Consider the following 23,601-nt stretch of genomic DNA (forward strand, 5'->3'; position numbering starts at 1 on the left):
CTCGTAGGCTTTGAGGTTAAATGAGTTCATGTGTGAACATGTTTGAAAGAAAGGGTGTGAAGGAGACAGAAGGGGATCCTGACTGTCCCTGCCAAAGGCAGCTGACTGAAGACCACAGGAGGATCCCATGGAGGGATCCCATGGAGGGATTAGAGATTAAATCTCTAATCACTAGCTTATACACAGAAACTATTCAACTAGTAAAACAATAATCATTATTATTATTACCTTCCCTCCTTAGAGTGGACAGAGGACTTCTTTCTCCCAATATTAATAAATCCACCAAGTGCAGAACTCAGACTTGCCCTATTGCACATGTGCTTTTCTGTGACCCAAGAGAATAAAGTCCTACAGTTGGGCAGGTTGCTCCTAACTCCCCTTTCTGCATTCAGGGTTATACGGGGTGTAGGAGAAATGCTCTCAGCAGAAAAATGAGAACTAGCTCAGTACCGGGAACACACCAACACTATTGACAAATCCTCTACACCTGTGAATTATATGCACTCTATGCTCTTTCACTTTGGATACTGAAAGTTTCTCTGTTCTCCAAATGAAAAGACCAAGTTAGGAATACACACCTGGGGCAACATATTAGATATTTAATATTTCACAGCCTCGTTTTTCTAATCAAACAATGGGTGGGTTGTGAGAACTAAGATATCTTGTGTGTTTAGCAGGATGCTTGCTGCATAGTAGGTCCAAGCCCCTTCCCTCTCTTCAAGCCCCCAACCAGCTAAAAGAAGGAAATAAATTCTTCAAGATGGAAAAGAGCTGAGTTTAAAGAATTCTTTTGTCTGTACAAATGAATCATTAATAAAATATTAGAATGTAAAAATCTCTAATCAAGAGCACAATTGGCTCTGAAGCTGTGACACTCCTTCAGTAGGCAGATCAACCTTCCTTGTCCTTGCCATCTCTCTTCTCAGAATAATAATAATAATAATAATAATAATAATAATAATAATAATAATTTGCCCACATAGCCATGACTAAAATTTCTCCCAAAGCCCATATGTAGTCTGTTTTACTTTGCTGGGACCAGCTACACATAGTGCTGTTTTCTATAGCCGCCACCCTTACCCTGTCCCTTCCCTAAGCATTTTCTGTATCCCATTTAGAGACAACTTATTGAGCTTGTTTTCTGTTTGGTTTTGGACTTGCATTTAATTAGGTATTAATCTCACTAACGTATTTCTGACCAGCATAGAGGCTTTTGTTTGGTTAGTTTCTCCCACAAGAACTGAGCTCCCTCCACCCCCACTTCCCACAGATCAAGGTTTTAAATGATTTATTGATATTGTGTGACTCAGGCGGTGCATTTGTTCTAAAACTTTGGGGCCTAAGCTTACAGCTTAGACTGAAGGCCACTAGGACATTTCCATGCAGAGAAAACTCAGATGTGTCACTAGGCCACGGGGGTGGCTCACTTTTTCCCCTCAGGCATTCTGTTGCCTGTGGAACATCTCTGGCCTCCTGTGTGAGCACATTCAAAAGCATGCACCAGGTCTCCCTGCTCTTCTTCTGTCTCTTGTGAAGTTTCTTAGGACTCTATTCTGAAGCTGCTATTGTTGGCAGACTTTGCTGTGCTTTGAGAGAAGTTTTTCAGCTAAAGATGGGTGGGTTCTCACCCTTTTGCAAATGTAATTTGATCCTCTTTTCTCTGTGTTGGATGTTGGCTGGAACAAAAAAAAAAAGTGAAACCCTCTGGAATTTTCTAATGAAGATGATGTGTAATTCCAACTTGTTCTCCTATGAGGCTCTTCACAAAGAGTTCTGGTTCCATGATGTGACCATGAAAGCAAAGGCTCTCAAAGACATCCAGGAAGGCATGAGACATGGTTTACTTATTTTCCTTTATCCTATAAGTGGAGTATTTAATAGATTTTCACTAGTAAGTACCTACCATGTTCAGAGTGTGTAGTTAGTAAGAGTGAAGCAAGAAACAAAACCCTTAGGGACCTAAAGTTTAGTTTGCTAAGACAAAGAAACTTGTCCATGAATAATGTTTCCATAGAGATATAACTCTAAATATAGAAGTTTAAAAGATCTAAGTGATGGCAAAACAGACCCAGGGTAGCACAGGCCTTTTCCTCTTCAGAGACAGCACTGTTTCCACACCAAATTCTCATGACAACTCTTATTTAACTACCTGGCCAGGCTGATGGGTGCAGCAGAGGGGGTATGAAAGAGCTACCTAACCAAAATCATTCCACAGACAAATGAGGAGGCACTATTTCTCTATATCTTGAGTCTCACCCAGAAAAATAGAGATAGGAGGAAGAGGAGAAGGAAGAGAAAGAGAAGGAGGAGGAGGAAGTGGAGGAGGAGGAGGAGGAGGAGGATCACAATGACCATGAACATTCCTCCAAATTTCCATTCTTATGATCAAATGCATCTCTCAAGCCACCCCCTTATTGGTACCGTGCAAAAGTTCAAAATGTTCTCTTCTATATCCATCAGGATCTTAACAGGGAACAGATGGCACACTCCAAAGGGTATTTGAAGAGAATTTTATGAGGAGACCAATTATGGAGGTGTGGGCAGAATTCAGAAACTCAATAAGGGATGTTGAACTATCCAGGGACTAGCTGTAGCCAAACTGTCACCTTCCAGGTCTGAAGGGACAGGGGAGAAGCTTTGAGAAGGAAGGCAACCTTGTCAAACTGTGGTGCCAAAGAGAGGGGAGCAGGAGACATACAGGCTCTGAACTCTCTCCTGCCTTGGAACAAATCCAGCTGGAAAGAGGCCAGAGGAGAAATGATCCAGGTGAGGGGGTCTGTGGAAGTCAGCCTCCTGGGATACAGAGAATGTCAGAGAGTCCAGAGAAGGTCAGGAAATAGATCTGGAGAAAAGCCAGCACATCCCCCAAACCTCAGCCTGGCCCTTCTTCTCACCCCACATGCCACATTGCCTTCTCCCGTAGAATCCTTCCAGGGTTTGATGATCACTTGACAGGCTTTGGCTTGCCACTCTCTGGATATTGATAAACCGCTAAGTAAATCTGAAGACTTAAGGTGGATTGCACTTAAGTACTTGAACCAATGATATATTTCCATCAAATTCTAAATAAATTCCTTGGTCTAAATGAGCAATCAAATCTATAGGTGGAAACAACACTAACATATTTAAGTAAATCGGATGCCTCTAATTGAGATCTTTAAGAGATAGTTGAGACTTCCCGTTAATTGATTTATCTATCCATTGATGGATCTGATCATTACTAGGATGCCTATAAGCATCTAAGAAACTGGACAATTCTCTCCTTGATGCTATAGGCATATTCGTAATGAAAACCAGAAATAAAATTCTTTTCACTGAAGGACCTGTTGAATTGCTCCAATGTTTTCATTTGTTATTGGTGCATCAGTTACACAAAGTGGTAGGTTTCATGGTGGCATATTTACACATACTCAAAAACACAGTTTAATCAATTTCACTCCCCAACACCCACACCCTTCTTTCTTTCCTCCCCTAATCACCTCCCTTTATCCTAATAGTCTCCTTTCTACTTTCATGGTATCTCCTTTTCCTGTTTTATTTTTTTCCTTCTACCTCCCACATGTGAGGGAAAACATACCTCAGTTTACTAAGTCTGAATTACTTTGCTCAAAGCTTTGAGCTCCAGTTCTACCCATTTTCGTGCAAATGACATAACTTCATTCTTCTTTATGACTGAATATATATATATATATATATATATATATATATATATATATATATATATATATTTTCCATATATATTCCATTTCTTTATCCATTCACCTCTTGATGGACACCTAGGCTGATTTCAGGACTTGGCTATTGTGAATTGTGCTGCAGTCAACATAAGTATGCATGTATCTCCAAAGCATGTTGACTTTAATTCTTGTGGCTAAATACCAAGGAACTATGCAGCTGGATTCTATGACAGTTCTATTTTGAACTTTTTGAGGAACCTCCATACTGAGTGCCATAATGGCTGTACTAATTTACATTCCCTTCAACCATGTGTAAGGGCTTCTTTCTCCCACGTCTTCAACAGCATTTATTGCTATTAGTATTCTTGATGATTGCCATTTTAACTGGAGTGAGATGGAATCTCAGTGTCATTTTGATTTGTGTTTCCCCAAAGGCTAAAGATGCTGAACATTTTTCATATAGTTGACCATTTGTACTTACTTCTCTTGAGAAGGTTCTGTTTAGTTCATTTGCCTATGTCTTGATTACATTATTTGCTTTTTTAATGTTGAGTTTTGGGCATTCTTTATATATTTGGGGTATTAATCTTCTATTGTTAAGAATAGCTAAGATTTTCCTCCTTTATGTTGGGTATATCTCTTCATTCTTGTTTTCTTTGCTGTTGAGAAGCTTTTTAAATTCGATGACATCCCAATTATTGATTCTTTCTCTTATTTCCTGAGCTATAAGAGTCCTCTTCAGGAATTCTTAGCTTGTGCCCATATGTTGAAACATTTTTCATACTTTTTGTTCTAACATTTGCAAACTTTCTGGTGTTAATCTTAGGTCTCTGATACATTTTGAGTTGATTTTTGTGCAGAGTTAGAAATGGGGATATAGTTTCATTTTTCTTCATATGGATATTCAGTTTTCCCACCAATTTTTGTTTGAGGACTTTCTGAGAAATTTTTAGTAATAAGGCAAAATAGAGAATGCTATCCAATGAATAAATTTTAGTAAAGGAGAAATATTTCTGGAAAATCCAGGCTTTTATTTATTCTAGCCCGTAAAGCTCTGGAGTGAAGTATTTGGGAGAAAGATAAAGAGAGAACACAGAATTTTATAAGGTTTGCAAATCTCTCATTGATCCGTAACAACTGACTAGGAGCCAGAAATGAGTTACTAAATTGTTACTAGTCCCACTGACTCTTCCCGACTGTAACTCACTCTTCCATGGTTTTTTTTTTTCACACAAATAATATAATAATAATCACCATTATTTATTTCGTGTTTGTTGTATGCTAAAAAAAATATTCTAAGAACTTTATGTGAATTAACTACTCTCATAACAACCATTTGAGGTAAGTGTAGTTAATATCATTTTCCAGGTGAGAGAGCTAAGGAAGTGAGAAAACAGGTAACGTGCCCAGGGATGTAGAATAGAGAAGGAGAAGGACAAAATTTGAAACTTAAGATTCAGGTTTCAAACCCTGTGTTTTTAAATTCTATGTCACAGTTGCTTCCAAATTGCATTCGTATATGTCTCTGGGGCTTTCAAAATCTTGGCTAACTATTTATAAACGTAATTATTCTCTACCCCATTCCTCGTGAATTTATAGAAACATTATTGTACCTAAAACTTAGAATGGTCCTGTGAGGCAGGTGTGGTTATTATTATTTTTAATCATCAGGTATCTAAATCACTTAGCAAATTACCCAGTGAAAAAGGGGGCACAGTCAGAACTCAGGCCCGACAGTCAGTGAAGGTTCTGCTAAATGATAGCTTCTTTACCAGCTTCAGAAGCCGACTTCCCAACAGTTTAGGGGTACATTTACTTGCTGGCTCTGGATACTCATCAAGTGATTTAAATTCACTAAACTTTAGTTTTCTTAGCTTTAAAATTAGGGTGAAAAGACTTATTGCTGTTAACCTTCATTGAAAGGCTAGAACATGGTTTCATATTAAATTCAAATTTAATACATAAATGCATAGAAAGTGTTCAGTACTCACTGTTCCTATCAAATACAAATCAAATAGTGATTGACACACCGGGAGTGTTCCCTTAGCTTCATGTAAAACATAAACTCCTCTCTGGTTCCATGAGGACTTTCATGGTTTCATATCTTTCTGCTTCTATCCTTCTCTTCCTGCCCTCTGATTCTTTCTCACTAAGGCCAGCCTTACCAGCCCTGGGCTGAATCCACATTCTTTGCACATGCTCTTCCTTTTTCACAGAATGTTTTTTCCTCTCTATCTTCATATGGTGGCCTCCTGTCAGGTGCACCCCAGCTTGATTACCACCTCCTGAGAGAAACTCCTGGACAAGCCAAGCATCTCTACTCTACTACCATGCATATGTCACCCCACAATATATCTTCTCCTTTCTAGTATGTACCATTACCTGCTTCTTCATGACTGCCTCTCACTACCCATGTGTTCATTCCAGCCTTGATCACTGCCCAGTTCATAGACCAGTGTCTGGCACCTAGAAATGGCTCACCCTGTTGAATTCCTGGAGGATAAGTAGTCTTACCTAGTTAACTATACTCTCATTCCTGGAGATGTTAATCCTACTTGGTGATTGTTTCTCCACAACATTTTGTGGAGAAAGTATAAGCTACATTAGTTAGGGTCTAATTATCATTTTAGTAAGCATAATGGAATTTTGATACATTTCGACATGTTTTGAACAGTGTGGGAAGAATGTGAGTAGCACTTGTCTCTGTGTAATATGCAATATTGTTTAAAGCAAGATAAATGGCAGGAATGGATGCCACTGGGTTTCATGGAGGTTTCCACCATCTCACTTTGGGGCTGTCCTCCACAGAAGCAGTTCCTACAGGGCTCTGCAACAGGCCTGGGCAGCAATCCACACATTGGAAGCCATGCCAGGCCTTCCTCAGTGGCTTGACAGAGAAAGTGGTAGAAAGTTTGGCCCTTTATATCCCATATCTATAGTGGAAGGCTGGCCTTACTACTTTCCAAGTTGGATAAACTTCTCTGCACCTCAGTTTCACCATTTGTAAAGTGAGGGTAACCCCATAGAGTTGTTAGGAGGATGAAATAGATTCAAACACACAATATACAAACAAAAGCATAAACCAATTAACTTCCCCTAGGAGAGGTGAATGGGACGGGAGTTCCTGTTTCCTTTCAGGGAAAGCATATGTAAGCAATAAAGAGTAACATGTAATAAATTTCACATTTTCATTATTATTAAAAAAGAATCAAGGTCAATTTCAGTATTGCCCACTCATATTTTCCTTCCTCACCTTTTAGAAAAGAGCCATATTCGTATTTACGGAACAACTCCAATGAGCATGGCAGTAGTGCTAAGCAGTCACAAAAGAAGACACCCATTCCCAGCAGGGGAAGTATCATGTAATTTCTTTAGTTGTTTCACGTCTCTGAATTTCAAAAGTGCCAGTAGGAAGCAAGACAATGTCCTGCTGTACTCTTCCTCCCCTGGGTCCCAGAATTCAATTAAAATCATGTTCCATCTTGCCTGATCCAAAGTGTTTTAGATGAAAGGAGCCTGGATCCAAAGTGTTTTACAGAGACTCTATCTGTAAAAGTGTGACTGTAACATATCCGGCAAAGTACCATGCAAACAGAGATGCTGAAAAAAAAGTCCATTTGATGATAAAAGGAAATCAGACAGGTGGATAGTGGAATAGACAGCTACATAGATCTTTTCAGAAAATTATTCATTTATGGCTGGAGCCTGCAGGGCTACTCATGAAATAAAATAATCTTGTAATCATGTAATTTCAGATTTATTGCCTTTTCTTTTCAGCGACGAGTCTCCCAAACCACAATTCTGGCAAAGCCCAACTTGGCATATTGCTATTCAAACATATTCAAAACCCACGACAAGCTACCCTTTAAAAAGGCATTAGCATGAATGCCATGGGAAAATATACCCCAAGGTTGTAGATGAATTGATATGATTTCCTTGATTGTATCTTTTTATTTATGAGGCATAATTTATGAGCACTGGAGAGCAAACTGCAATGAGTGATGACTAACTACAGCCAAAGTCATAAATCAAGAGCAGTGAAAGAAGCGGTGATTTTGATCGAATCTATTGAATTAGCTCTTGGCCTTAGCCAATACAGGTATTGAAAAGACCTTTTTAATATCTATTTGTCTCCCTCATGGGAATGTGATAACAATCTCATTACATGCCCCTAGGAAACAAATAATTTAATTGTTTGCCTGTTAACATGCAACCTGTTTACTCTACTTATTAATTACTGGCATGGCTGTTCATGTTGGATTTTTATTTCTGATGTGAATTCTTAAGAAAATATATTCACAGTCTATAGCTTTTGTAAACAGGGAGATTGTGTCTCTAGTTCTGCTTCATATGAAGTTGTCCTCAGAATTGATAAAATCTTTTTTTTAATCAAAATATGTCCTTATTGCACAAGGAAGCATGTTAAAGGACATCACAGAAGTTGCAGAGAGCTGAACTATTCCTCCATTTCTTAATCCTCTGAAAGTTAACTCTTATAGCTCTTAAAATTAGCAGCCTAGAAAGTGCAAACTTTCAAATTGCAAGGATAGCCACCATTAATACATCAGGAGTCAACAGAGTAAAGGGTTGTTGGTTTTTGTTGTTGTTTTGTGGTTTTTGTTGTGGTGGTGGTTTGTATTTGGTATAGAAAAATATCACAATCACCAATATATGTGCCCTTGGTTTTAACATGTAGCATTTTCTCAGTCAAAAGAATCATAAAATATTTTTTCAAATAAGGGATTTTTCTTAAGATCAAACACACACACACACACACACACATCAGGAACCCCTTTTGAATTGACATGACCAATTTCACTTTTTACCAAGATACTACTTGCAAAATATCAAAACTAAGGAAGGCAATTCAGAAAGATATGAGCCATCGAGGCAAATATTAAAGTGAAAACCTTTTTACAATCATGTGCTAAAGAAGGACTGACTTGTTGATAGAGGTACTCTTTGGCTATATCTCTCCTCCTATCCTAAGCAGAGTAGTGGCTCTTCTCTTTCCCACTTATAAAAACAAAAACATAAAAATTACTTCTGCTTACAAATTCTTGCTTTCCTCCTGGAATAAAATTGGAAGAAAAAATGTTGGGCTGAGAGGAATTGGGAGCATTTAAAATAATAGTCATCTGGGTAGCAAGGAATAACCCCACAAGTTCCAGAAATATCAGGGTTTCAAGAAGTAAAAACAAGGAGATAAGGGGTAGTTCTGCCAAGTTAGTGAACTCTGGTTCTGTTTGGAACTGTGACATCCATGGTAGTAAGCTTTATGATGATTACTACATTAGTAACATACTAAAAGAGATGCATTCATACAGTTTTTAAAATGACTGAAGATAGTGCCAAAGTCAACAAAAAAGTACTTTTTTCAATACATAACATGGGTAGAAACTGAAAGTTGATAGTGCTAAAACTTCTGTGCCTGGTTCTCCAGAGAACAGCTCATTGTGTTTCTCAGACAATGTTGGGCACAAGAATTACGTGGTAGGCCAGTCACGGTGGAGCAAGCCTGCAATCCCAGCGGTTCAGGAGAATGAGGCAAGAGGATCACAAGTTCAAAGCCAGCCTCAGCAAAAGCGAAGGGCTAAGCAACTCAGTGAGACCCTGTCTCTAAATAAAAAATTCAAAATAGGGCTGGAGATGTGGCTCAGTGGTCAAGTCCCCTGAATTCAATCCCCGGTACCAAAAAAAAAAAAAAAAAAAAAATTACGTTGAAGTAAATTAAGAGGGTAGGTTCCCAGGTCCTCTCTCCAGAGATTCTGATACAGGGATCCAAATGATCTTGGTGATACTAGCCAAGGAACATATTTTGACAAAGAGTCTTCTCCAAGTAGATTCCTAAGATGCACTTTTTCAAGGGAAGATAAGTGAGTATATGTAGTGTGATTATGGCAACTTAGTGGCAGATGATGACACTGCATGTAATTAAAATTATTTAGGGCAAAATGCAATAATTAGTCCTTTGCAGGGAAAGTAAATAATAGTTTCAGTTTTTAATGAACAACAAGCATAATGGTGGTAGTATTCACTAGATTAGAAAATACATTGCAAACAGAAATATAAACTGACATTAATCTACTGTGTTGCTGGTCAAATTATAGAATCTATGAATAAGTAATTGTAGTTATTTTATATTTATTAAAAGTAGCAAATCTGTATTTTCTATGACACCTTACATGATAAATCTTTTCAAATTTATAACAGTAACCTTAAAGGAAAAAAAAAAAACCTCTAATTTGGTCAGTCTTAACTTGCTCTCTAACAGCTTTTTGCTGAGAAGTTCCTGGCTCTTGTGGTCATAGCTGTATGCAGTTACATGTACACATGTAATATGGTCCCCAAAACTGAATAATTGGTCTTTTGGTGGAAACCTTTATCATCTTCAATTTGTTGATTATGAAAGAATGTTCAGTGTGCATGCCTCAAGTGTAAAATACTGTGAACTAATCAAAGATGAAGAGTGCCTTACTTTTTGTCCTCTTGGCCCTAGAATCCATAAGCCTTACCACTTCTCCATTCTCAGTTATGACCCTTCCTATGAGTAGTTCATGCATTATGTTTATGGACCCAAGGATCATTTGAGGAAATCTCAGGAAACAAACTGGATGGACTGATTGTCAGATAAAAGATACATAAGTAGATACATGACAAATGGATGGATGGGTAGAGAGATAGGAATAAGAGGTGTGAGCCCTTTCCTCACCCATCAAAAGGGTCACAGCCCACACTCCTGTAGCAAAAGACAAGTTTGCAAGAGAAAAGCATAACAAATATATTTGATCAAAGTTTTATGTGATACAGGAGACTTTGGGAATGAAGACTCAAAGATCAAAGAAAAACTGTTTATGTTGAGGTTCGTTGAAGAATGGACAGCCTTTTGGAAATGTAATAAGACAAAAGGGTATCATCTAGGGACTGGGGATGTGGCTCAGGGCTCAGTGGTAGAGTGCTTGCTGGCACGCGTGAGGCCCTGGGGTCCATCCCTAATACTGGAATAAACAATAAGCAAATTAAAAAAATGTATCATCTAATGCTAATAGACTTCATAGAGAAACCCAGCAAGACCTGTCTTTCAGATTCTTCTTGACCACTTTGTGTAGCTTTCTTTTTTTCCCAGGAATAGGAAAGGATCCACTGGAATAAGAATCTTCAAAGGAGAAGGAGCAAGAGAGTGACCTTTCTAGGTTTTACAGTTTGGGGAGGGGTAGTGGGGAGGGTGTTAGTGTCTACAACCCACTTGGGAGAAAGAAATTCTGGCTTCTATATTTCAGTTCAGGGGAGAATCAGTGGTGGGAGAATGGAGGATGGGAGAAGGTCACAAAGACCTTGCTTTGAAGCCTTCCAATGTCCTTTAGTTCAAAGTACTCAGCTCACTAGGGCACCATAGATCAGTGGACTGTGGTTTGAGCCCCAACAGACAAAGAAGACGGGTAGAGATACATAAAGTAGCCCACTCTTTGTCTGTTCATGAGACATTTCATTTCTGATTTTTATATTGGTTTGTTAAGACTAAAAGGTCAGGTCATTGGGGATGTAGCCCAGTGGTAGAGCCCCTGCCTAGCATGCATGAGTGCTGGGTTCTATCTCCTGTAACACACAAAAAGCAAAACAAAACAAAAATAAAAGATCAGGATGTAGTACTCAAAATTTCCCATACAAGATCTCGGCCGCTTCTCTTTCTACCCCATAAAGATGTCTCCAAACCTTGGCACATTACTTCTCAGAGAAAATCATAGGCATATTCTTTTAGGTTTTGTTTGTTTGTTTGTTTGTTTTTCTGAACTACATTTCAGCTTCTCTACCTTCTGTTTAGCTGGATAGACAAAATTCCATAGTAAATTCTGGTATTGCCAAAATTTTTACCATAACAGAAAAAACGACAAAGACAGAATAAAGCATATCATTGACAGGTTCTTTTTTCTTCTTTTTCTGTTTTTTTTTTTTTTTTTTTTTTATCACACAGACACTGTCTTGATACAAGTTTTGTGAAATCCACAATGCTTCATTATCTCAGTCAGCCTTCTCTTCATTGTAACTGTTTTCATTTTCACAGTAGCTCATGTAAATAGGCTGATCCTGCTTTGCATAAGCATGTTGATTTATATGAATGCTATTTTGATCTCAAATTGATTGAATACTAAAAAGAAAGTCTAGGAAAAAGAGCAATGTGTTATGAAGGTCTCCTGTCAAAGACAAAAGACTAGATCCTACATGCACTCCCAGTTAGTAATAGGGAATTTTGTATTGCCTGTTTTTAGAGAAGAACATTCCTAAAGAAATACAGAAAAGAAAGAAAAAAGAGCCCTCTAATACTGAGTCCCAAGTGTTTTAAATACAGTGGATTAAATTATATTTTTAAAATAGGACTCCATCTGATAAAAGCCTGTGTGACACAGGTGGGCATGAGGTTTAGTATTATCTCCAACATCTGCATTCAAAAAGCTTAATAATATTTATGATTCTATATCTACATCGGAAATGGAAGAAAAGTTATTGTTCATACCCTGGATTAGAACTGTGCTGAGCCCTTTCTATGACTTAAACTTATTTCATCTCATTTTCTTTCAACATACCATGCCTACACTACAGCTGTCTCCTATTGGTGCTCAGTAACTAATTGGCAACTTGCTGGATTGTTCTTTCATTATACCTAGTTGGCCTTTTCTCCTCATTTTCTTCTCTATCTATTGTGACCCTGAATAAAATTTTACATGCCTTTAAGTCACCAAAGCTCTGCTCTCAGCAAAAAATTTGACGTCCACATTGGTACTTTATTTTATATCCTTTTTCCAAATCGTGTCCCCATCCCACCTCCTGGAAAAATATTTATGGAGCAGATTGAGAAGCCAGGGACCCATCCTCATCAGTCCCAAATCTGATCTTTTCTTTACCTTCCCCTCTATTTTAAGACTGTGGCTATTTCAGAGTGGACAAGAGCAGGTGCAGGTGTAGTCTGACCTCTAGTTTTCTGGAAGCCCAGCTCTTCCATTGCTAACAGCTTCCTGCTCCTTTCTTTCCTATGCCCATCAGAGTAAACCCCCCACCCCCCAGCACCCTGCACCTGAGACAATTTACCATGTCTATCCATCCTTGGAAGCTAAGAGACCTTACCTAATCCAAAATTGCAGGTATTCATCTATGGACAAGTCATTTAATTTTGTGATCCTGAGTGTTTTATTTATGCATATAGACGACATACAGAATCAAAAGCAGTTTATTGGAAAGAGCTCTGGCTTCTAGCTTCTGCTCTTAACAACTTCTGTCACACTGAGCAAGATGGTAGAATTTTCTGAAACTCAGTTTTCCCACCTGCATAAGGGGGCTGTTCATACTTTCTCTACTCACCTTGTAAGTTTGCCCTTGTGAGGACTAAGTAAACTAACAGATGTTAAAGTACTTTGTAAAATGTGGAGTTTATACAAATGTAAGTGATTATTATGCAAATGAGAGGTACCCAAGCTCTTAAAAGAGCAGGGTTGACTAAGTAAGTAGGTTAGTTGTCTCTTTTAAAAATGGGGCTGCTGGCAATACTATCAGCAAGGGGCTGGAGATTTGCATTTGACAGCAATTCAACCTCAGAAATTTGCTTGTACAAAGAAATCCTCCAAAAGAGGCATGGAAACACTGATAGGAGTTGGTCTAACTACTAAAAATCAGTCTGATGTTTCTTTTCTTGAAGATATTATTGATGTAAACCAAAACAAAGCTAAACTCTGACTTCAAAGTACTCACCAACAGTGGTTTTTTTCCTAAATATCTTACATTTTGAACATTCTGCATGCTGTTTTTAAGACCGCATACCTGGGATGTGTGCACTCTGAAATCAAACACATTTTATGGACTTGTCTCTAAATGCTCAGGGTAAATTTTTCATTAAAAAGAGAGGTGGGGGAGGGAACAAGCAGAAACATCCAATGAGGGGGAAAAAAAGATTCCTGAAGTAAGACTTGCACATGAAAGCTTACTAAGGAATACTTCTACTCCTAAACACACAGACAGTCTTCTTGTATTGCCATTTAGATCTATCATTCTGATTGATCACTGTGTAGTTGGCTATTATTGGGCTTAATTTAACCCTATACACTCACACATCCATCTACTCTGTCTATTGTACCTGACATTCTACAAATTACTTACTCATGCAAATGACGACCTAAGGCAACCTTTTAGGATATTCGTGTTTAATTATACAAATGGTTCTTGATAAATAAGATTATACATCTTTCCATATGTTTATTTCCTCCTTGATGAAAGAAAATTTAATTTTCATGCAGATTTGGTGGGGATAGTGTTTTAAGAATTGCTGAGTTTTATGTAGTCTGCAGATTCGTCCAGTTTGCAGAAGCTGACAAACTCTCTCTGCTTCCCTCACAGAGATAACACCCACCTACTGCATTCTGACATCCTCAGTGGCCCACTTTGTGTTCACATAGTCCTTTGTGATGGAGAAGTTACAAAAATCAAAGTTTATCTGATTCTGTTGTCTTCAGTGGCTTTTGGTTGATTTTTTTTTTCCCCAGCCTGAGGGTATCTTGTCTCTGGTCTTGTTGATTTCTCTTGTAGGTCTGGGCAGTGAATTCAGCAGGAAAAGCCCCCAGTAGCTGGACGAGGTGTAGAACTGGTCCTGCCCCCCCAGAAGGTCTCAGAGCCCCCACGTTTCATGCGGTCTCTTCTACCCAAGCAGTGGTCAACATCAGTGTCCCTGGGAAGCCCAACGGGAACGTCAGTCTCTACAGGCTATTCTCCAACACCAGTGGGGCCCACACCGTGGTGAGCAGCAGCGTTCTCTGGGATAAAACCCCAGGACTGGTTTATGCTAAAAAGCATGGTTCCTGATGCCCTTGCTTTTTCTTATCCATTCTTCTTTCTTACCCTTCTGTTCCCCTCTGCCCTCCAGTGAACATAAGAGCACAAAGATCCTTTCGAGAAGACAAAGTGAGCCTTTAGAAAACACATAGAAAATATAAAAACTGTCAGGGAGAGATACACCCACCGTGGTATTAAAGACTGCAAATATAAGAAACCTAAGACGTTGGAGATAAACAAATTAAATCAATTTACTTTAATTAGAAAAGTATAGGTCAAGCACTCAACGAAAGGAGAACTCATATTAAGAGACCAATAAATGGTAATGGGTTGGGGGCATAAATGTTAATGCAACAAAGACAAGATAGAGCAAAAATGTCTTTGAGCTCCCCATTTTGACACACACCAATCTCTAATAGCACAATGAAAGTTTGGTCTTTGTTTGGGTGATTTCGAGAAAGTTCTAGTAAGTTCTAGGCCTTTGGAAGACAAAGCAGACCCACTCAGCGCAGCTCTGGTGCCACTGTTTTTTTTTTTCTAACACTTTGGGCATGGCACATGGTAGGCAGGGGGGAATGTTTAAAAAAATTGTCTTTTGCATTGTGTATTAGCCAAGCTGCTTGCTGGAAGGGATACTAAGAATCAACTAGGCTAGTTGCTGCATTATTGAAACCAAGAGACCAAGGGCCAGTGGGGCATGTCTCTTATCTCTTTGGTGCCTCCTGTGCCCTTCTCCCGTTTCTCATGAATAAGTGGAGAGTACCCTACTTTGTTCACACAAACCTCATATACAGATTGTGCAGATCCTAGTATCACATTATAAATTATTTAGACCAATTGAGGGAACAATTTGGGCAAGCGTGGAGAAATCCTCTGAGGCCTGAGTGCCAGGTATTGAAACACAATTTCAAAAGATAACTCACATACAATGAAGGTTCATATTGAATGTTAAAGTAATATTAGCATATTTTCTACAGGGCTTCGTATTCAATAAATATAGATGATGTAAATACAATCAACCCTTGATTATCCATGCTTATAAAATGATAATATTAATAAACTAAAACAATTTATATTTGGAGTGCATGGTATGCAATTTTTGAAACAACATAGCTCATCTTAATTATGTTACTTATATCAATGTGAAAATTAATTTCTAACTTCGAAACTCTTCTTTCCCAAAGAGTACTTAATCAAACCACACTGAGGTCAAAAGTTTGCTCCAAATAAACTGAAAAGTTTATGATCTTATAAAGTACAGAAGACTATGATATTTTGTAAAACTCATCAGTATCAGAAATAAATGAACTTTCAAGCTCAGAAATATCTGCACCTGATGCTAACATAGATCTAAGGATTGGTGTTTTTGTTTGTTCAGGGGCCACTGAGTCACATCCCTAGTCCTTTTTGTTTATTTATTTTTATTTTGAGACAGGATCTCACTATGTGGCTCAGGGCCTCACTAAATTGCTGAGGCTAGTTTTGAACTTGCAGTCCTACTGCCTTAACCTCATAAGCTGCTGGGATTACAGGTGGGTACCATCATCCTTGGCCTAAGGGTATTATTGACCTGGAAATTACATGCAAGTTATCATGGCATAATATGTAAGTTGATGACTAAAAATATGGATTAAATGCAAATTGCATTTTTTGAAAAACATCATTCTGAAGGTCATAAGGTCATAAGGTCATTGATCAACTTTTTATGTATTCTCTGCCTAAGAAAATAGATAATGGATAATTGTATGCCTTGTAATTTCCATCCTTTTATTTGTTATATTGTTAAACACTCACATGTGCCTCTCCAAGGTAATTCCTTGGGGTGAAGTCTATGCTGAGCACTACTACGTTGCATCTGCAAGCATACCTAGCATGGGGCTCCATTCATAGGAGTTGGGTACCCATCAACATTTATCAACTGCCTCTGACGGTAACCCTGCTGCCACTGGTCTTTTTTCCTCCTAGCTTTCTGAAGGCCTGGCCACCCAGCAGACTCTTCGTGACCTGCGGCCCTTCACCACATACTCCATTGGGGTAGAGGCCTGCACCTGCTTCAACTGTTGCAGCAAAGGGCCAATGGCTGAGCTGAGGACTCATCCTGCTCCACCCTCAGGAGTGTCCTCTCCCCAGGTCCAGACGCTGGCCTCAAGGACCGCCTCCTTCCAGTGGAGTCCCCCACTCTTCCCCAATGGTGTCGTCCAAAGGTAGTGAGTCAACTGGAAGGATGATTAAACCAGAGAGACAGGCACGCAGGCATATGGCTACCTAGAACTACCCAAGAAGGGACAGATATACCTAGAGCCCAACAGATTTGTTTGAATAATAATGTATCCTGCAAAGTGCTTAAGACATAATATTAACTAATAATGGAAAGATGAACAACAACATCACCTTTACTTAAGAAAGACAATACAATGTGTTTACATTCATGAAAAGAATATACTCCTCTGGGGTTGGAAATGTAGGGGACATACTTAGCATGCCCAAGGCACTCCATTCAATCCCCAGCTCCAAGTAAATAAATAATAAAAGAATACGCTTTAAAAAAAAGGAGAAGAAGAATATGCTCCTCCTCGTGGTTCCCTGGAATCAAACATTGCATAAGCCTTAGCTGAAGCATAAGGAAACTGTATGGTTAGATCAGAATTGCCCTGATCTAATTTCAAATGTTATAATGTTATACTTCACTCAAAATAATCTGGAATGGGGAAAAAAAAAAGATTTTCTTTATTCTAAACAGAGGAGAACAAGTTATCATTCTACTCTTAAAATAGACAAATAATCAACAAAAATTAGTAGTGACTGGGTGGAGGGCAACTTGTGCAAAGGATGGTAACTTCTGTTATTTCTCTGGTGACCTCCTCTGCTCATTTCCAACAGTATTAATAAAGTATTTCTCAGAGCAGTTTGCTGCAAATAGAAATTTTAAAGAGCTTATAGTTCCCATGAAAACAACAACAACAACAACAAAAAATGTCTTTCCACAAAATATAACCAGTTTTAAAGAGAGAGCTAAGCAAATTCCATTACCTGTCTGCCCCTGATCTATCCACTGTCATTGCAGCTATGAGCTCCACCTCCACGTGGCCTGCCCTCCTGAGTCAGCCTTACCCTGTACTCCCAGCCAAACAGAGGTAAAGTACAGAGGGCCAGGGCAGAGAGCCAGCCTGGAGGGGCTCCAGCCTTACACCACCTACAAGCTGAGAGTGGTGGCACACAACGAGGCGGGCGGCACGGCTTCCCAGTGGATCCGCTTCACCACCCAGAAGGAGTGTGAGTGAACATCAGCTACCCTAAACCAGAGAGAGAGGGAGGTAGCCGTGGAACTCAGGAAAACCATTTTTGAACAGGATTGAGTGTTTATTATGTGGAAGGTCATTGAGACATCAATGAAGATGACCATTGAAGAAACAATGCCAATGGTTTAACAGTCTTGGAGGTAAAGGGCACATTTAGGAAGATTTTTTCCTGTAGTGAAACCCAATGTAGAGGAAGTTTGGCCACGAAAGGGAAGAAAGTAAATGGACAAACGCTGTAGCCCATTGTTGAAAGAAGTTTGCCTCTCCTTTGCTTTTCAAATCATATGACATCATCCCTCGCATTTCCAGAAAGCACCGAGATACAGCACTACCAGGAAAAGCAAAAGGGCAACTGAGTGCAGAGATGGGCAGTAAACTAATTAATTTTTAATCAACTAATTAATTTTTTATAAAATAACTTCTTTTCAGATTTTATAAGGTCTATACACCCCTTGCTATAAAATGGCAAATACAAAAAGTATTAAGAATAAAAGAAGTACTTATCAGAACCAGCTACATAATTTGTGGGGCCTAGTGAAAAATGAAAATAGGGGGCTCCTTGTGCAAAAGTCCTTAAAAATTCCAGGAGAGTGACAGCAGAGCATCAGACTAAGCTCTAGACTCTCCTCTGAGAAGGGTCTGGGCACCCACCTAGCTCCCATGGGCACAAAGTCAGTTTTGCCCATAATCCCACCGCAGAGGCAAGTGCTGTTAACAGTTTTGAATGCTCAATTCTTTTAATTTCTACTCTCTATATAATTTTATTACATGCCTGAGATGATACTCTAAATAAAAATTAAATACCCTGCTTTTCTACTTCACTTTATACTTATACTTTTCATTTGCATTTTCCATATTTTAAATAATTCTTCAGCCAACAAGTTTAATGGCTGTGTAGTATTCCATACATGAATTGACTGGGCATTTTAATTGTTTTCAGTATTTCCCTATTTAATGTGACAATGAAAATTTTTGTTTGATTGTGTCATTGTCTTCTCAAATTTCAATCAATGAAATGTATTGCTCCAAATACTTTAAGGTTTTGGATACCTATTGTAATTTTCTTTTCAGAAAGATTATATCAGATTATAATCTCACATAAAATACACTATTTAGCATTAAACACACCATTTTTAAAAGCAAGAACTGTGCATTCACTGAAGTCCAGTGCCTCATACATGGACCTCCATATGTCTGAGCACTACATAGAAAGGTGTTAGTGTTGGTTATAGGTCATGCCTAGAGAGGACTTGCTTATTCCTGGCACTGCTTAAGTATTTTACAAATAATCCTTACAACAAACCCAGGAAGTGTGTACTATTACTATCCCACTTTACAGATGAGAAAACTGAGGCAGGATAATGATTATATCTTATGATTCTAGGGGGCCATTCACATTGACTGTAATCTGAACTGAGGTTGCTGAACTCACACAATGAGGTGGCTCTGAACTTGAAACAAATCTTAAAAAGCTTAGCCCGTTTTTCACATCTAGTAAGTGCACCCTCATGATTCCCTCATGAATTAACTTCCTACTCTCTAAAGATTTCCAGCCTTCTCCACCCTCCTCAAGTCTCCCTGCTTCCCACATCTCACAACCAGGTTCCTCCTTTCCTTCCACACACCCACAACCAGGCATCCTCCTCTCAGTTTCTCCTCTGCAAACTCCTTGCCTTGTGAGTCACAAGGAAAAGAGAAATCATGAGTCAGCAATTTGCTTCCCTTTCCATCCCAGACAGACAAACCTATCTGTACCATTCCTGCTAGCAATAAGGAAGGGAGAGTTCTTGTTCCTCCTGAAATATACCTGCCTCCTGTGGGTGAGTGTTGTCCCCTTCGCTAGGGACCTCCCGTCTCTGTCCTGAGCCTTTAGTGTATCCCACTTAGACTCAAAGCTGTCCCTCTATCTTTAAAGCGAAAGCTAGCCATCAAGCCCCGCCTCCCCCACAGCTGCTGCCCACTCTCCTGTTCACAGGAACCAGAAGGGTCTACACATGCGCTGCCCATCCTCTCTTCCCACTTACTGGTTAACTTCCTCATCTCTCTAAGTTTGCCCTTGACCCCCCCCACCCACCCCCATTGATGAATCCAGCAAACATGGTTCTCCAGTGGTCACCTTCATTGACTTCTCAACAGCATTCAATGCAATTGAACCTTCAGTCCTTTTTATAAAAGTGGTTTCCTTGAGGTTTCCTGACAAGCCTCTCCTGGTTTCCATCCCACTTCTTTGAATATTCCTTTTGATCAACTTTTTTTTTAGTGGGTCTTCCATTAACCAAGTGCTTCGAATCTCAGTTCTAAATTTACCCTCCCTTCCTATCCCCTCTATCACCCTTTTTCCCCTCCCCTTCTCTCCTCTCCTCTTCCCTCTTCAACTGGGTTCATGTGCTGCAAGGCTTCAGTTCCAAAGGAAGGGTGACCCTCAGTGGGCATCTTTGACCTAAGTCCTCTGTTTTGAAATTCAGACTACATCATGGACCTTCTGTGACTAGTTTAGATTCAACAGGCCACAAACAGAGTTTCCTTCTTTCCCTTTTGAAATCTCTTCTTCTAGTCTTCAGTGTCCCCACCACTGGGCACAGTGTCTTTGACTCCCTAAGATAGTGTTTAATGAGTGAGTGAGTGCACTTAAAACTTCCTGTGTTTGTTGTTGGTAGCAATCAGATAATTTTGTTTTGTTTTGTCACCCATACCATCAAAACAATTCTTTGTTGTTTTATACTGGAGATAAAACCTAAGGGTGTCTACAACTGAGCTATATCTTCAACTCTTTTTTAAATTTTATTTTTAGACAGGGTCTCACTAAGTTGCTGAGGCTGGTCTCAAATTTGTGATCCTCCTGCCTCAACCTCCTGAGTAGCTGAGATTGCAGGTTTGGGCCAATGTGTCCTTGCAATAGTTCTTAATAATATCTACTCTCTAATTTTATAATCTCCTTCACAATATATACATAAACCAATTTTGCTAATCATTTCCCTTTTTGAGGGTATTGGCCCAAAAGCCAAAGAAAAGCTAGGTGAAGGTTGTAGGTTATAACCAATTCTCTTTTTGTTTTTTCATGAAGCTTAATTTTTGCCAGATATTTTATTCATATAGCAGAAGAATGAACTGAACAAATTGAAGAGTTCCTTCCAGTTTTTCTTTCACTTCGGAGAAATGACTTAAAGCTAGACCAGCACCCAAGAAAAAAGTTTTCTTTAATCCACTATTGGATCTACAGAAAAATATAAGACATGACTGGGTTTTTGAGTACCATTTATGTTATTTTTAACTCATTATGCACACTGGTAGAAAGAAAAGGTGGATCAGAGAATATAAACCAGAAGATTAATTTAAAAATAGTATGTGTGGTTCTATATAGATGTGATCACATACACACTCAGCAAAGGGGTTATAGAAGTCTAGCAACATATTAACCACCACCCCTCCCCCACCTGAATTACACTTTCAGTGGAAGAGCAGAGGTGAGGTGTAACTACTTAGCAACTAGTCTTGCTGAGTGGAAAATATTCTGGCTTTTGAAGCACTTGCCAATTTTCATGGTGTAAATACCCTCACTATGGTTGATTTCATGTCACTGACATGGCAGCACTGAACACAGAATTAGGAAGAGATGGGTAGTGATAAATCATTTTGTAATATTTCTATCATCCAGATCCTAAAGGTGTAACTAACCTTGAGTGGATAGATAGCAGTAAACTGTAATGAAATAATGAAAAAGTTAGAAATTTTGCAAGTTACTTTTGTTTTAACACAATTAAGTTTATACAATTTAACTTTTAATAATGGCTGGGTTTAATGACTAACTCACAAAACTCCTGAATATTTAACCAGGATGAGCCAGCTTCAACACATCACCAGGGAGCACCCAAAAATGAATTAGTATTTTGTGCTTCTTTAAATAAGTGTGTACTGATTACAACAAAGCATCATGGGCTTCGGAGTTAAGCAACATTAGGCATGATGTTTGACCTCTCTGAGCCTGAAAACTTAGGAGCCAACCTTTACAGGATTTTTGAGGATTTAATGAGAAAATATGTCAACTACTAACGATATAGTAGCTCTTAATATTTTCTCAGTCTCCTGGGTGGTGTTGAGGGGGGTAGTTACATAAACCCATGATTCCTCATTATTTTTAATGCTTACTCTTTTCCCCCAGGAAGTCTCCAAATTCTAAATGATGGGGTTCCTACTTTCTTACTATTTGTAAGCTTTCTCTTTTTTTGTATTGATATAGGGAGAAGAGGAAACCCTATTGGGTTAAAAGAACAGGGAAGCCACAGACAAGTTACAATAGTGTGTTCTATTGTGATTTTAGGCAGGATTGGTGTTAGAAAAGCATAGATATTTACAGAAGATTTGATAACTTTTGGTAGTTGCAGATAATTTTTCTTATGGATTTATGAAAATGTCTTATTTTAAAGGATAAGACTCACATGTGTCTTTAAGGTTTAATCTTATGATTACAAAACATAATTATTTCTTATTTTATTTTATTCCCTAATATCAGCAACAGATGGGTTTATTTTCTTTAAAGAAGAGATATCCAATTTATTTTCACTGTTTACTTTTTTTCTTAAAAGCCAACTTAGCATATAGATGGAGCTTAATGCTTCTACAAATGTATTGATTATTTTGGAGAAAATGAAAGCTCTTGAAATAAATCTCTTCTGACTTGACAAGAGGCTATAGTAACTCTCCATTTGTTTCTGCAAAAATTATTTGATAGAAAATTTTAAGATGAGTCCCAGTTAAGAAATTTTTATTTATTTATTTTAGTAAGGCGCTGAAAAATCCAAAGACAATGTGCCTGTAAAATGCACTCAAAAGTTTTTTCTATATCTGATACAGTACTTAGGAGACCCGAGCTTGATTATCTACTAATGTACTGTGCTATTGATTGATTAGTCAGGGCGATGAATTATTATAGTTGAATTGCTGTTTGCAAAGCTTTTTAACTATCTTGGAAAACAAACTAACAGTTCAAGATAAAGCTTTAAAAATAAATGGGTGCCAAAAGAACATAATTCACCATCTAAGCAGTTTGGTTTGGAGAAAAAATATATTAACTTCATCTAGTCCTTGGGGCTTTGTAGCAATAAATATTGATTTGATATGAAAAATAGCTATCTACCGTAGTTAATAGTGTTAAGGACACTTTACCTGTTAAAAGAGGGAAAATGCAACAAAATATGAGCTCCTGGGTTATGTTGGTGTGCAGAGCCATTGTATGTTAATAGTTGTATTTATAAAACACCACTCTCCATTGATTTTTTTGGAAAGCAGGTGCAAAGTTGCTGAGAAAGCATTTCACATATGTTCTCATTGGTTTTCTTTTCACCCCAACATCATTTTTATAGTTGGTTCCAGAAATGCTGGAGGGTTTTTTTTTATTATTTTTTGCTTATATTAAAATTTTTTTAAAATTAGAAAAGCCTGCCCATGCTCCATGTACCCCCACAGAGGTTGCCATTTCTAGAACATATACCTTTCTCCCAGCAGTGCCTCAGTACCGGGCCCCATTTTCAGTGGACAGCAATCAGTCAACGGTGTGTGTCAACTGGAGTGGTTCTTTCCTTCTCAACGGCCGGCTGAAGGAGTATGTGTTGATGGACGGAGGACAGCGAGTGTACAGTGGCCTGGACACCACCCTGTACATACCTCGGATGACAGACAAAAGTTAGTCTCTGACCCCCGCTACTTACACGGTGCTCTGTTCCTAGCTTTATGAGATGTTCAATCTGAAAGGTGACCAACAGATGCTTGTCATTAAAATGTCTTGGTTTAAGTGGCCACTTCTCATGGAAAAG

The 23,601-nt window shown here is 38.6% G+C and overlaps 1 protein-coding gene across 1 annotated transcript in view; it reads left to right on the top strand.

The window, feature by feature from the left end:
• USH2A (usherin) overlaps positions 1-23,601 on the top strand; it is a gene marked incomplete at its 3' end in the record, with an annotated part of 798,897 nt that overhangs the window by 756,363 nt on the left and 18,933 nt on the right. The window contains exons 65-68 of the mRNA XM_081297837.1: positions 14,250-14,456; positions 16,458-16,696; positions 17,557-17,765; positions 23,294-23,470. Coding sequence (XP_081153963.1) covers positions 14,250-14,456; positions 16,458-16,696; positions 17,557-17,765; positions 23,294-23,470 — 832 coding nt within the window. The remainder of the gene's footprint in view (positions 1-14,249; positions 14,457-16,457; positions 16,697-17,556; positions 17,766-23,293; positions 23,471-23,601) is intronic.

Source organism: Spermophilus citellus (assembly GCF_964194105.1).
Source record: "Spermophilus citellus genome assembly, chromosome: 6".
NCBI lineage: Eukaryota > Metazoa > Chordata > Mammalia > Rodentia > Sciuridae > Spermophilus > Spermophilus citellus.